Source organism: Heterocephalus glaber, unplaced genomic scaffold, assembly GCF_053883595.1.
Source record: "Heterocephalus glaber isolate CG9 unplaced genomic scaffold, H.glaber_assembly_v1.0 deba00001461, whole genome shotgun sequence".
Taxonomy (NCBI): Eukaryota; Metazoa; Chordata; class Mammalia; order Rodentia; family Bathyergidae; genus Heterocephalus; species Heterocephalus glaber.
In genome coordinates this window covers 44,506,207-44,518,684 of record NW_028258308.1, presented here as the reverse complement: position 1 = coordinate 44,518,684, position 12,478 = coordinate 44,506,207, and the positions used below count along the sequence as shown (strand labels likewise).

The 12,478-nt window shown below is 46.6% G+C and overlaps 2 protein-coding genes across 9 annotated transcripts in view; both read right to left on the bottom strand.

The window, feature by feature from the left end:
- Ikbkb (inhibitor of nuclear factor kappa B kinase subunit beta) overlaps nucleotides 1-12,478 on the bottom strand; it is a 48,489-nt gene that overhangs the window by 5,855 nt on the left and 30,156 nt on the right. For 4 of the 8 annotated variants that reach the window (XM_013076063.3, XM_021236748.2, XM_021236749.2 and 1 more), the window contains exons 9-19: nucleotides 9,266-9,373; nucleotides 7,544-7,673; nucleotides 7,036-7,230; nucleotides 6,285-6,399; nucleotides 4,878-5,001; nucleotides 4,127-4,278; nucleotides 3,920-3,981; nucleotides 2,818-2,927; nucleotides 1,029-1,078; nucleotides 831-930; nucleotides 479-626 (exon numbers count right to left, since the gene is read on the bottom strand). In XM_013076063.3, coding sequence (XP_012931517.2) covers nucleotides 479-626; nucleotides 831-930; nucleotides 1,029-1,078; nucleotides 2,818-2,927; nucleotides 3,920-3,981; nucleotides 4,127-4,278; nucleotides 4,878-5,001; nucleotides 6,285-6,399; nucleotides 7,036-7,230; nucleotides 7,544-7,673; nucleotides 9,266-9,373 — 1,294 coding nt within the window. Of the gene's footprint in view, nucleotides 1-478; nucleotides 627-830; nucleotides 981-1,028; nucleotides 1,079-2,817; nucleotides 2,928-3,919; nucleotides 3,982-4,126; nucleotides 4,279-4,877; nucleotides 5,002-6,284; nucleotides 6,400-7,035; nucleotides 7,231-7,543; nucleotides 7,674-9,265; nucleotides 9,374-12,478 lie in introns of all 8 variants that reach the window. The other 4 variants (XM_087180402.1, XM_087180400.1, XM_021236752.2 and 1 more) reach the window with 3 other exon arrangements.
- The window catches only part of Polb (DNA polymerase beta), a 56,690-nt gene that overhangs the window by 43,472 nt on the left and 740 nt on the right, over nucleotides 1-12,478 (bottom strand).

The following is a 12,478-nucleotide window of genomic DNA, read 5'->3' as shown; positions in this document are numbered from 1 at the left end:
AAAAGGGTCTTTGCAGAGGTAACTGGGTGAAGGATCCTGAGAGATCATCCTGAGCTATTCAAGTGTGATCCAAGTCTGGTGACAGTGTCCAGAGGGACACAGAGAGTTCATAGGAAGACAAAAACAGATCACAGTAGTACAGCCAGAAGCCAAGGAAAGGCTGGTGCCCCAAAACCCAGAAGAGGCCAGGGTGGATTCTCCCCAGAGTCAGAGGGGCACCATCTTGCTGACACCTGGATTTCAGACTTCTGGCCTCAGGACCTCTGAGAGAATAATCTCTGTTGCTGAAGCCATTTGGCTATGACTATGACAGCTGCCACATGAATAATAAAAACAGGTGCAGCCCTTCCTCTAACCTCTCACCTAACCCTCGCTCCACACCACAGGGAGTGACTGTGAACAGCAGCTGCCAAGGGCCCTGGGGTGGCCCTGTGGCCCACAGGTGGGACCTGGGTTAACAGTGGGCACTGTCACTCACACACGCGATCTTCAGGAGGTTCCAGAGCTCCTTCTGCCGCTTCTCCTGGAGCCGGACGACGGTCTTCTCATCCTCGTTCATCAGACTCACCACCTCTTCCACCTTCGGCAGCAATTCCAGCGCCTTCTGCTTGCAAACCACAGTTTTACTGTCAAGAACAAACAGGATGCACTCCCGTGAGTTTGGGCTGCAGCACGCATGGCACCATCCCCAGAAGCTTGGGATCTGTTGAAGAGATACAACAGGTTCCCTGAAACTTATGGCTCCAAGCAGAGCAAGAGCCAGCAAAGGCCTTCCTGTAGCTGAACTGCTGCTCTACCTCTTTCCCTCAAGCGGAAAAGGGCCTTCGTACCTCAGCTGTGTGTAAATCACTCGCACTTTCTTCTCGAAACCTTGAATGGCCTGAAGTAGCAACCGCACCATTTCCTGACTGTCACCATCTGTTCGCTGGTCTGGGGGAGAGTGGCACAGTTGCTTCGGGAGGCTGGCAGGAGGACCAGTGCTTCAGAAATGAGATGGGAAGGTGGTAAAGACAACCTAGACCACCTACCTCTTGGCTTTTCCCTCAGTCTCCTGTAGAGCTCCCTCGCTTGCTCCTCTCTGAAAAACAAGCAGCTTTGTGGAGATTCAAGGCCAAATAGGCAAATATACAGCACTAATTCTTTTTTTTTTGAGATAGGGTCTCACTATGTAGTTCAGTCTGGCCATGAACTCCCTATGTAGCCCAGGCTGGCCTCGAACTTACAGTCATCTTCCTCCCTCAGCCTTCCCAGTGCTGGGATTATAGGCATGCACCACCACACCCACCCAACACTGTCACTTCTTGCCAGCACAATTACTGAATTCCAGACAAAAGACTTAAACCGAGCAATGAAACCAGATGTTGTAACTGCATATCTATTTAATCTAATTTAACCTTGTCTCCCACAACAATCAGGCCAATAATGTCTCATTACTTGAGTTTGGTGATCAGCATAAGGGTAGTGGGACAGTGCCCCTCTGCCCTGTCCATTGTGTAATATGCCAGGAACTGTACATGGGCACACTAATCAGAGAGGAGGACAGACCAAGAAAATAAGGACCTTTGTTCTCGATCTTGTGACCCACAATTCAGATCAGAGTTGCATCCTCTGGCCCCCTCTCTGTAAGCAAGAGCCCAACAGTCTGGCAACACCTACCACTGCCCATATAAACCACCACTAAGTCAGCTTCCTGAATGATGGACTGGGACAAGAATTCTCCATCTTCCTGGCCAGCCAGGAGGTGCTTTCTTGCCTCAAAACCTCATCTCTCAACTTACTGTCACGCTGTGCGGTGAGCAGCCAGCCTGGGTCTGGTATCAAGACTGACTCCAAGTGACAGCCCTCATTATCAAAACTCAAATACTCTCAAGGTTTAATGAGGAAGGAATATCCATGCCATCCTGAATTCCTATTCCAATGGCTTCTACGATACAACTCCAGGTACCCTGCCTGGGCCTGAGCAGTAAAACATGCCCACCCTGAGAACCTGCGCCTGTAGAGGGGTACAAACTTCTATGCCTTTCCCCTAACACGTGTGAGACTGGCAACATCCTCCATGACTGATTTGAAAACTAGGGAAATAAGAGCTAAAGAATTAGAAGACATATAAAACAAATAATTAAATTTCTGTTCAGATTTATCATCCTAAGAACCCTGGCATCAGGAAACACTGCTGAGTTCAAATTGACAGAGCCCTCAATAAGCTGATTCGGCCTATCCACACACCAGGGGCTACAAGTTACTTCCTCCAGCCAGTGTGGGTCTGCCTGATGCCACATCTCCTCATGGAGCCAATGCCAGATACCTGAAAAAGTCTCAAATGAGCAGTGTCCATGTCCAAACTACTAGGTTTGCCAGGCTTCCCCTTCACTGTAACAGTTCTGCTCTTTGAGCCTCAAAATCTGGATTGGGGTAGGTAGGCTGAGCAGGGATGTCAACAAGGATGGTAAAGGGCACTTGCATTTTATAGCCTTTATAAACTGCTTCTCAAATCCATTATGTGAATGGATCCTTAAACTCTGTGAGGTCAGTGGGGTTTCTTTGTCACTTAACAGCTTTGAAAACTAAGGTTCACGGGCCGGGGATTTAGCTCAGTGGTTTCGCCGCCTGCTGCGCAAGCACAAGGACCTGAGTTCGATCCCCGGTACCAAAAAAACCCCAAAAAACTAAGGCTCAGAGTGACAGTGATTTGCCCTGGCTCACCTCTGAAACATGCACAGACGACTGACCAGGGAATGGGCTCTACAGGAGGATGGTCCCACCGCCTCCTGGGACTATGCCAACACACACACACAGATCTCTGCTGGGTATACTCACAGGTCGTCCAGTGTGCCACCCTGCTTGCGACCCATTGGGCTCCTCTGCAAGTCCACAATGTCGGTCTGCAGGGCCATCATCCGCTCCACCAGGTATTTCACTTCATTCTCCTAATGAAAAGGCTGTGCTAATGTCAACTGATGTGAGAAGACCATCAAGATGCAAGATTCACCAGGGGCAGCAGGAGAAAACCCTCCTAACTTCGGGGTATTCTCAATTGACTGGCCAGAAGTAATATGAACTCTAGCATCAGAAAGAGTTGAGTTTGTATCCTGCATCTACCACTTTCTAATCGGGGGGCCTTTGGGCAGTTACTTAACATGTGAGCTGCACTTCCTGCTTCAATGAGATAGGCTTCTAATTGGGCCAAAGGATTAAATAAATATCTGGCACAGAAAAGATGCCAAACGCACATTACTCTGTCCCCTCTTAATTTGTCCATCCCAATGCTAACCCATGTTGGGAGGCCTGGACCCCTTTATTTCAATGATGTGAGAGCCAAGTTCTGGTGAAGCACACCCCCATGCTACGGTTAACTAAGGAACCATCTATAGGATGTCCCCCCAGAGCATGTGTGCATCCAACCAGGACATAAGGGCACAGGAGAAGGCAGTTGGGAAGTCTTAGAGCCTGGGGTCTTGTTTTTCTTCAAGGTTCATGGAGTCATGCTCACTTCCCTTAGCTTATGATTACTATTTCAGGGGCATGTGATTTACGTGTCCTGAGACTTTTTGCCTCAGTTTTTTTTCTTATGGATTTCACATCCAACAAAATTAAGCAAACACTTCTGACAAGAGGGAGCGCTGATCATCATTCAATGCTCTTCCTCAGAGCAAGAGCTCTAGGCCCTTCCTCAGGCACATGGTTATTTGCTCCTTACTTAAATGTGGAACATCTCTGTCCCTCTGGACAGCGCTCTAGAGTCTTGCCACAGGAGGGCTCCTGTATGCTCTGTTTGTTTCCGGAAAGTTTGGTTCTAGTCAAAGGGGATGGTGAGGAAAACTTGAATTCTGACACAGAAGACCAAGGCAGTGTTGACAAGAGAGTGGAAAGAGAACGAAGCCTCACCCACACAAGCACAGACTGAATTTGAGTTTCCTACCCGCCCACACAGCTCCACGGCCTGTTCCATTTCCTTCCAGGCCAGCAGCAGTTTATCTGATGCTGGAAAAAAATTGGGGAGATGAAAACAAAATGAAAATACCACAAAACCAAAACAGGAATATGCAACTCTATTATAAGAGGAGAAAAAAAAAATCTCAAAAAGAAAAAAAGAAAGGGTCTCTTAAACTCATTATGGAATACGCACTGATCCCAAACTCAGTCTGCTCACTGTACTTTTCCAGGTCAATTTGGATGCTGGTTTTAAAGAAATCCAACTTGGCCTTGAGCTGCTGAGACATGGAGGCCATGGAATTCTTCATCTTGGAGAGGCAGCTATTATTCCGTAGGAGATTCATCCTGCAGAGACCACAAGAAATGGGATCCTGGAGAACTCTGGGATCCAAATACCATTTCCTACAATAACAAAACCTCATCAAATGTCAAGGGAGGTCTTCACTATAATAACACCCACCATTACTATTACCAAAGCAGCTATTTATTACTGTATGGACAATTTCCCAGGCTTCAGTGATTCATGAGGCTCTGCACCAAAATTGGAATTAGGCAAAGTACTACATAAAGGGTCAATAATCTAAACTTGTCATAACCGAAGACAGAGTAGCAAGTCCCCTGCATAATAATAATCAGGGCAATTTTGCCAACCCAAATTTCAATGAGCTTCTTCAAGGCCCAAATTCTGCCCACAGCTTGGCCCACCCAGCCCTCGGTTCTGCACTCCTGCTCTGTGTGCTAACTACACTCACCTCGCAGGCTCTTCGCAGGCAGAAGGGGCCTCCCTCCAGCTGGCCCATCCGCCCACCTCACGCCTGTCCAAACCAGTGTCTCCCTCTTGTCTCTCAAAACAGTTGCCTCTGGCCCTGCCTCAGCTACCTCCCAGGAGCCAAAGCCACTAAGCAATCCTAAATGAACCACGCCAAGAACATTGGGCACAGTACATGGCAGCTCGCTGTCCCTGCTGCAGCCGGTTGCAGTCCTCCTTCAGGGCCTGGACGCTGTGCCACACCTGGCCCCACACTTTCCTCAACTGGAAGAAGGGGAGATTCCTCTTGGGCTCCTGAACTGCGCACGGAGACAAGCAACTGTTAGAATGACTCTCCTCCAAAAGGGCACATCCTCCCTTGTCACTTACCAGCCCTCAAAAAACTGTTAACTACTACACTACCACACAACTTGTCAGGTGTTATGCCTTGCCCCTCCCCCGCCCTGCCCAGCACTGAAGATTTAATTCAGGGCCTTTGCCTGAGCTACATTCCCAGCCCATTTTTATTTTTAATTTTGAGATGGATCTTCCTAAGATTAACTGCCCAGGCTGGGCTTGAACTTGCAACTGATCCTCCCGCCTCAGCCTCCTAGAGAGCTAGCATTACAAGTATGTACCACCACACTTGGCTCCCTGTATATATTTTCAACATAAACTCAACGTTCATGACATTTGAATTTAATTTGAGTTTTATAAAAAGGCGGCATCAGTCAGCAGTACTGAAGACAAAGCTGGAGATCTCTAAGATCTATTTATTCTGAGTGTGTGGGTATGGGTGGGCTGGGGACACAGGAGTGGCAGAGGCATTAAAATATTCATGGAACATTCATGCAATGGAACACTATCGTCCATTAAAACAAGGCAGTTCTATATGCACCAATGGCAGAAACATCTGGAAAACACACCGTTAAGTCAAAAGAGTAGAAACAGAGCCTTACATGTTGAATTTCACCAGCTGTGTAAGGGGAAAGTGCACTGGAAGGACACCTAAGATTCTCACAGCAACACTCTTCCTGCGAGAGGAACTCACCAGCTGGGGAACTGGGGAGAGACTGGCTTCTTTCTCACTGTATATTCATTCTCATGTATCTTTTGAGTTTTTAAAAATATCATGTACATACATTAATTATTAAAATATAAATGCAACTGGAATAGGAATTTAGCTCAGTGGTTCCGCCGCCTGCCTCGCAAGCAGAAGGACCCGAGTTTGATCCCTGGTACCAAAAAAAAAAAAACAAAAAACATATATATATATATATGCAACTTGAAAAATAAATCAAATGGCTAGTAGGCAGGCAGACAGTATTCTCTGCTCTGAGGGTGACATAAACTGAGAAACTCCCTTCCTCCTGTGTGCCTGGGCCACTCCTTCTGTGCCCTGAGGACTAGGCACCCAGATTTCCCTGGAGGCCCCTCCCCTACCCACCCCCATTGTCCCAAGCATCACAACTGATTATTATTATTATTTTTTTTGGTACCAGGGATCGAACTCGGGTCCTTGCGCTTGCACAGCAGGTGGCGAAACCACTGAGCTAAATCCCCGGCCCAGAACTGATTATTTTTAAAGAAATGATGCTCTTACGGATGCAACTGACACTCTCGGGCTGCGGTCGTGGGGAGATCTGAGTCTCATAGGTGATTTTACTGTTGTCGAAGAGGAAAACAAGATCCATGTCCAATGTGCGGCCCTCATTTGGCTGCAAAGAGACAAGGACAGAATGAGGTTGTGTGGATCCAACCCCTCCCTTTTCCAACTAATCCTAAGAGGCTTCAGAGCACTTCCCTAAAATAATCATCTTAGGCCAACAGGTACAGAACACGCACAATGCTTTTCTTCCCGACCCCACACACACTTCCTTACTGCCATTTCTTTTCTGCTGATTTTCTGAAGCTACACCTTGTTTACAATGCTTCACGTTCTGTTTTATTCTAAATGCCTCTCACATGCAGCTCAGTTCCCTATGCAGTGACTGTTTCTGCTATGTTAACTCCATCCATTACACTGACTTAGGAGCTCTTCCGCCCTGCACTGCCGCAGACAACACAGGGACTTAACCACTCCATCCATGGGTAACCATAAAAGACTTTTGCTTTTGCAAAATGACAAATGAAAGCTACTCTCCATGGTCTGGAAGAAACAAGCCAAGCATGGGGTGATGTCTGTCTGGGGTGCACAGGAGATGCCACACTCCATCTCATAGTAACAGGCGGGCACCTGTGCTGTGGGATAACACACTGCTCCCATGGTAAAGGAGCAATCAGACTGTGTGGTTTGTTCCCTAGGAGACAAAGTCAGCGAAGAGCAGGGAAGCCTGCAAGTAGCCAGTGCTCACCTTGCCATCAGAAATGCACTGAGTGGCAGGCTTGTCCGGGATCAAGGCCAGACCTGCCTCCTGCAGCAGCTCCTGGTCCTTCTCTGGTATTCCTGTGTCCTCCTGGATTCTGGTCTTTAACCTCTGCAGACCCTCATCTTCCGTTACAGGATAGGTGTGAATGGTGCCTGTGACCATGTTCAAGACATGAACCAGCTGCAACACAACGCAGATGTTAGAAGTACTGTCTTTACAGCAACACCATCTATCTGTCGAGATCCTCCACTACTCCCCGAAGGGCCTAGCTCAAGGAAAGGGTGTGAGCAGCCAGGCTTCAATATTCCTGTTTGTCCACTGCAATGGCCTGTCCCCAAGTGTTAATTACTCAGTGGTCCCATCCTTTACTCGTGTAGACAGACTCTCCCTGGACCCTCTACTTCCCCACTCAGCGACCTGGGCATGGTGAGCTTGTCCTATAAACCTGCTCCTCGCCCCACTGTTCCTAGGGCTCCCTGGGCTGCATGTTTACCTTCAGGTTTAAAATGTCATCCAGGGCCCGGAAGCAGCCGTTGGGTCCATACTGGGGGTCTGTGCCCCTCTGCCGGGGGTGCCACATGAGCATCAGCTGCAGCCACTTCTCCAGTCGCTTGGCCAGCACACTAGGAAGAGGGCAGAGTGAAGGCGACACCTCCATCTAGGCTCAGGCACATCACAGAGGGATTTGAATGTGTGGCCTGGGGTGTGTCTTGTCTGAGACACCCAGGGCAGCCATAAGTGATTATTGAAAATGAAAATGGACAGATCTGAGAGAAAAAGCTGAAATGCTTCCAACCAATTAACTATTCGATACTTATCCCTCTCTTCTAACCTCCCTCTAAAACACCTCTCCCAATACTCTGGTTTCTCTTCAAATCGTATAAATCTTTTGCCTTTTACTAAAACAGCTCTCCCCCACAGGGATTCCAAGCATGGACCAGCAGCAGAATAACCTCTGCTGGCTGTGTAGCAATGACATGCAAGAAGGCTTTAATGTGCACCGTGGAGCTGGGAGGCAGCTCAGTGGTACACATAGTACTGCACAGCATGTAAGGTGAATAGCCTTGGCTACACTCCCAGCACTGAGCCAGGGGTGGCGCAGGGCAGGTGGGAGCACTTCCTAGCTGCCCCAACGTCCAGGCAATCCCTTCACACACACAATCCAGACCCGGGCTCTGAGGCCTGGGCCTCTGACAGTACTAGTCTATGGCTTGATAGAAACAGGGCCAAAGAGCAGGTGATTGGGAGGACAGCAAGCACAGCTCCATCTGCATTTACAGCTGCTCCCATTCCTTGAATGACTGCCTGAGCGCCTCCTCCTGTCAGGTCAGAGAGCTGACTCCTATTGTGAACTGCACCTGTGAGCAACCTAGGTGGTGAGCTCCTTATGAGACTCTAGGGTAATAATGAAGTGCACAGGAAATGCTGCACTGCAATCATTCTGAAACCACTCTGAAACCAGTGCATGGAAAAACTGTCTTCCATGAAACCAGTCCCTGCTGCCAGAAGGCTGACCTGCTGATCTAGGCCCCAGGCTGCTGGGCTGATTAATCCAACCTTCAGGAGCATCTGGTGGGCGCACATACAAACTTCAAACTCCTGGCCCTGTGCCTGCCTCCTGGATGCATCAAGCCCTTCCCAGAGGCCTCAACATCTACTCACCGCCTCCCTAGCAAGCCTCAGCTTGTCCTAACCTCTACCCTTTGCGTTTTCTTCCTCTACCCTTGTCATCTGCCCATGTTCTACACAACTTTTCAGAGCCTCCCCAAAAGTTCCATCATTGCACATAAAACCTCTCCCCATCTTCAAATGTTCCTGGTCCTCATTACCCAGGCAATGCAGTTATGTGTGACTGCCTTGAAAATATCCTTTGTAAGGTGACCCAATTCTGATATGTTAATTATCTGCTTACATTCTGGCTCTAAGACTAGACTGAAGATTTACTTGTTGACTATGACACAGTATTAGGCCAAAGAGTGCAAATAAAGTATAACTCCTGTCCTTAAAAGGCCAGAACTGGGTCTCATCTCCAGCACCACAAAAAGAAAAGAAAAGAAGTGAAAAGATGATTTCTGGGGAGATGAGGGAAGGGAATCTAAATTTGAGATGGATTATGGCAAATTCTCAGTCTTAAAAGTTATCAGATGTCTCCTCAGATTTGCATTTCTGCAAAAGGAAGGCAAGTATGTACAAGAGTCAGACCACTGGGCTTTACCTGTTCAGATTGTTGGGGTAAGGTAAAGAGCTTGAGAACTTCACTGTTCCATTCAAGTCTTCACTAACAACAATGTCTACCTCACTCTTCTGCCGGACTTTTGAATGCCTGCAAATGAGCCATCTGTTAAGTATGCATACTCAGTGGTCAAGGCCCACTTCATTTGTAACAGGACATCACAACTCTACAGGAGACTCAGGACACCACCCCCCTGCTCCCAATGGATATTTAACCTTCTGGAATAATGGTCAACAGCCTGGTGTTACGGAGTGTAGCTAGATGTCCCCCCATAGCCTCATATGCTCATAGGTGGGCCTTCTGAGAGGTAACTGGGTCATGAGGCATGATACTCATCAGTGAATTAGTCCACTGATGAATTTACAGCTAAATGTGACTTGGGAAGTGGGCACTGGGGATGGGGGTAGCATGAAAAGGTCTATCTTCCTCCTGCCTCCCTTGATCCTTCTCTCTGCTTCCTGCCTGCTCTGCCCCTCTGCAGTGGCCCTCTGCCATGTCACCTTCCTTGGAGCCAGTCAACTATGGACTGGAACCTCTATAAACTGTGAGCCACAATCTTTTCTCCTTTAAGTTGTAGGTGTCAGATATTGAATCTCACTGGTGAGAAAGTAACTGAGACACTTGGTTTTCTAAGAGTTTAAGAATGGTGGGTACTGGAGCTAGGGGTATAGCTCAGTGATGGAGGCTATGTCAGACTCACCAAAACAATAACAACACAAAGGCTCAGTACATCTGAGTGTGTGTTTGAAGGACAGCCTAGCAGATCCATTGACCGTTTTATGCCCTGAGTTCTGTAGACAGTACTGCTGACCCCTGCATCATCCTTGGCTTTTCCTTTTCCCTAATTTCCGTTTCCTCTATACAAGTGCTCATATTTTGACAGAGGGTAGAATTAGGGATTCCAAACCAGGATTATACATGCATGACATATTCATATGAAATAGGTATGACACACACGCAATACAAACTCCCCTCTGAGTATACACAGCTAAGTATCTTTTTTTTAAGGATAAATGAACTTTTACTTTTCCCAACTTAGGGACTTCTTGATATATCTGAAGTAAAATTTGAAGGGGAAAAAAAAGAATTTGAAGGGAAAAAATTTTAAACCCAACTGGCTTCCAGCCTTCCTGATAACAAGGACAATAATGTAAATGTGGATAATGCCTCACAGATAACTATATGCTTGGTTCTTTTAGTCACTATGAAATCCCATGTAGTCTGCCACTTAGTGGTGAGGGAATAAAGATGAGGTCATCTCTCCAAGTGGTAAAAATGGGGACTTAAATTCAAAATCCAGTGTCCTCTCTGCTTCAACCTGCACTGCATAGGGTCTGAAGCAGGTGAGAGTGGTGGGAGATGAAGAAAAATGAAAACACAAAGAGTATGCTTGAAAGCTGGGACCAGGTGGAGCCATAGCCTGTCGGGAGCTAATGGCTGCCTAGAGTCCAATGCACTCTTTGTTTAATGTAAGACAAACAGGAGAGAAGGCAGGGTAAATAGTGCTATGTGGCCTAGGCTGAACACAGCATGACTGTCTCATGATCGAGGCATGCAGAGAAAGGCAACAAGGAAGAATACATAATGTAATGTCTGCTGGGGCTGTGCCATCCAGGGTCTACAATCTAGTCTGTGGAGAAAGGAAGTAGAGATGAGGCGAAGGACCATCTTCAGGCTTGGCCCGCAGCACCTCTCTCTTTTGTCTAATGTCCAAATAAATTTTTCCCAACAAAAGAGTTGGGAAATTCAAATAAAAAGTGTTCTCAGTAGTGACCAAGAGTCACTGGCAAGTGGGGACCTGGTCTATGGCGATCGCACAAGAGACCTAGAAGAGCCACATCCAGCAGAGGCCGCTGTGTACAACTCCAGGGGAAACTGTGATGGGGAAGTTGGGCCCAAGGCTTTCTAATTAAAGCGGACAATTCTGCTACAGAAAAGTTAGTCTGGCAGTGTGTAATTATAAAAGGGCATACAAAATAAAACACATGCTGCTTAGGCTAGTCCTGAAATGGATTTCAAAGTAGGTTTGCAATAGAATTATAAAATCCAAGTTGCATCTGCCCTGAAATTACTATCTACCTGCTTCCTTAGATGGGGAGGGAAATTGTTTTAAAAAATTGTCTAAAGCATTAAAAAGCCAATGATAGAGGCTCTTCTCATGAACTAGTCCACAGAACTGCTTCTTCCTGGGTTTTGGAGAAGCCCACTTGCACTCCTAGCTTTCCATGCCTCTGAGGGAAGTTCTAGAAAGAAGATTCTGCAGACAGCAGACTTACTATGAAGATGCTCAACCACTAGCGAACTATTTCCAAGCAGCATTTGCTCTTGCAGTTCTAACGGATTTTAACTCATCTTGTTAGAAATCATGGAAAAGATTAATATTTGTACTAAACAAATGCAGTAATCCCTTGGTTAATTAAAACCGCTACCGATGTACAAATAATTCAGAACTATTTTTTATGATGGTTACAATAGTGTGACCATTAATGAATTACCTAATTCCCTACGTTCAGAATCTCTGCACCTGAAGCAGGTGCCTGCTCTGTGGTGATCACCACAGGGAGGCGCACTCTGCCTCACAGGGCGCCCCTTCCCATTCCCCAGGTCTAGGCACATAGGGGAATCACTCTCCTAGAACTGATTTCCCAGGTCACTCACACTTTATTCTTTTGGATAAACATTCTCATGCTATAAATACTTGTCCTTTGAAAAGTTAATGCTTTTACCACTTCCAGAAAGGTATTTAGAAAGAACAGCCAGTGTGGGCAATGTGGGGTGAAAGGGAGAAGCATATTTATGCCAGCTTTTGGTGGGCAGTGTATGAACATCAAAGCCTTTGCAGCATGCATATTCTTTCATCTGCCAATTCCATTCCTAGGAATTTGTCCTAGAAAAATAACTGTGGGTGTGCAAGGATTTCCCTACCAGGATGTTATTCTTAGTACTGTTTGTTTTTCAAAACCAAAGGTTTAAACCACTCAAGCTTCCAGCCACAGGACATAGGTACAAGCCAGTCAGTGGAATTACTAACAGACATTCCAAATGACATGGAAAACATAGAAACGTTCAGTACTACTTTGAAAAGCAGGTTATAGCAGAATGTAAATAATAACATTTTTTTTAAAAAAGGATAAAATACACATACTTTTAGGCTCAAGACAAGGTTTTTTGTTTTTTTTTTTTTTGGCGTTATAA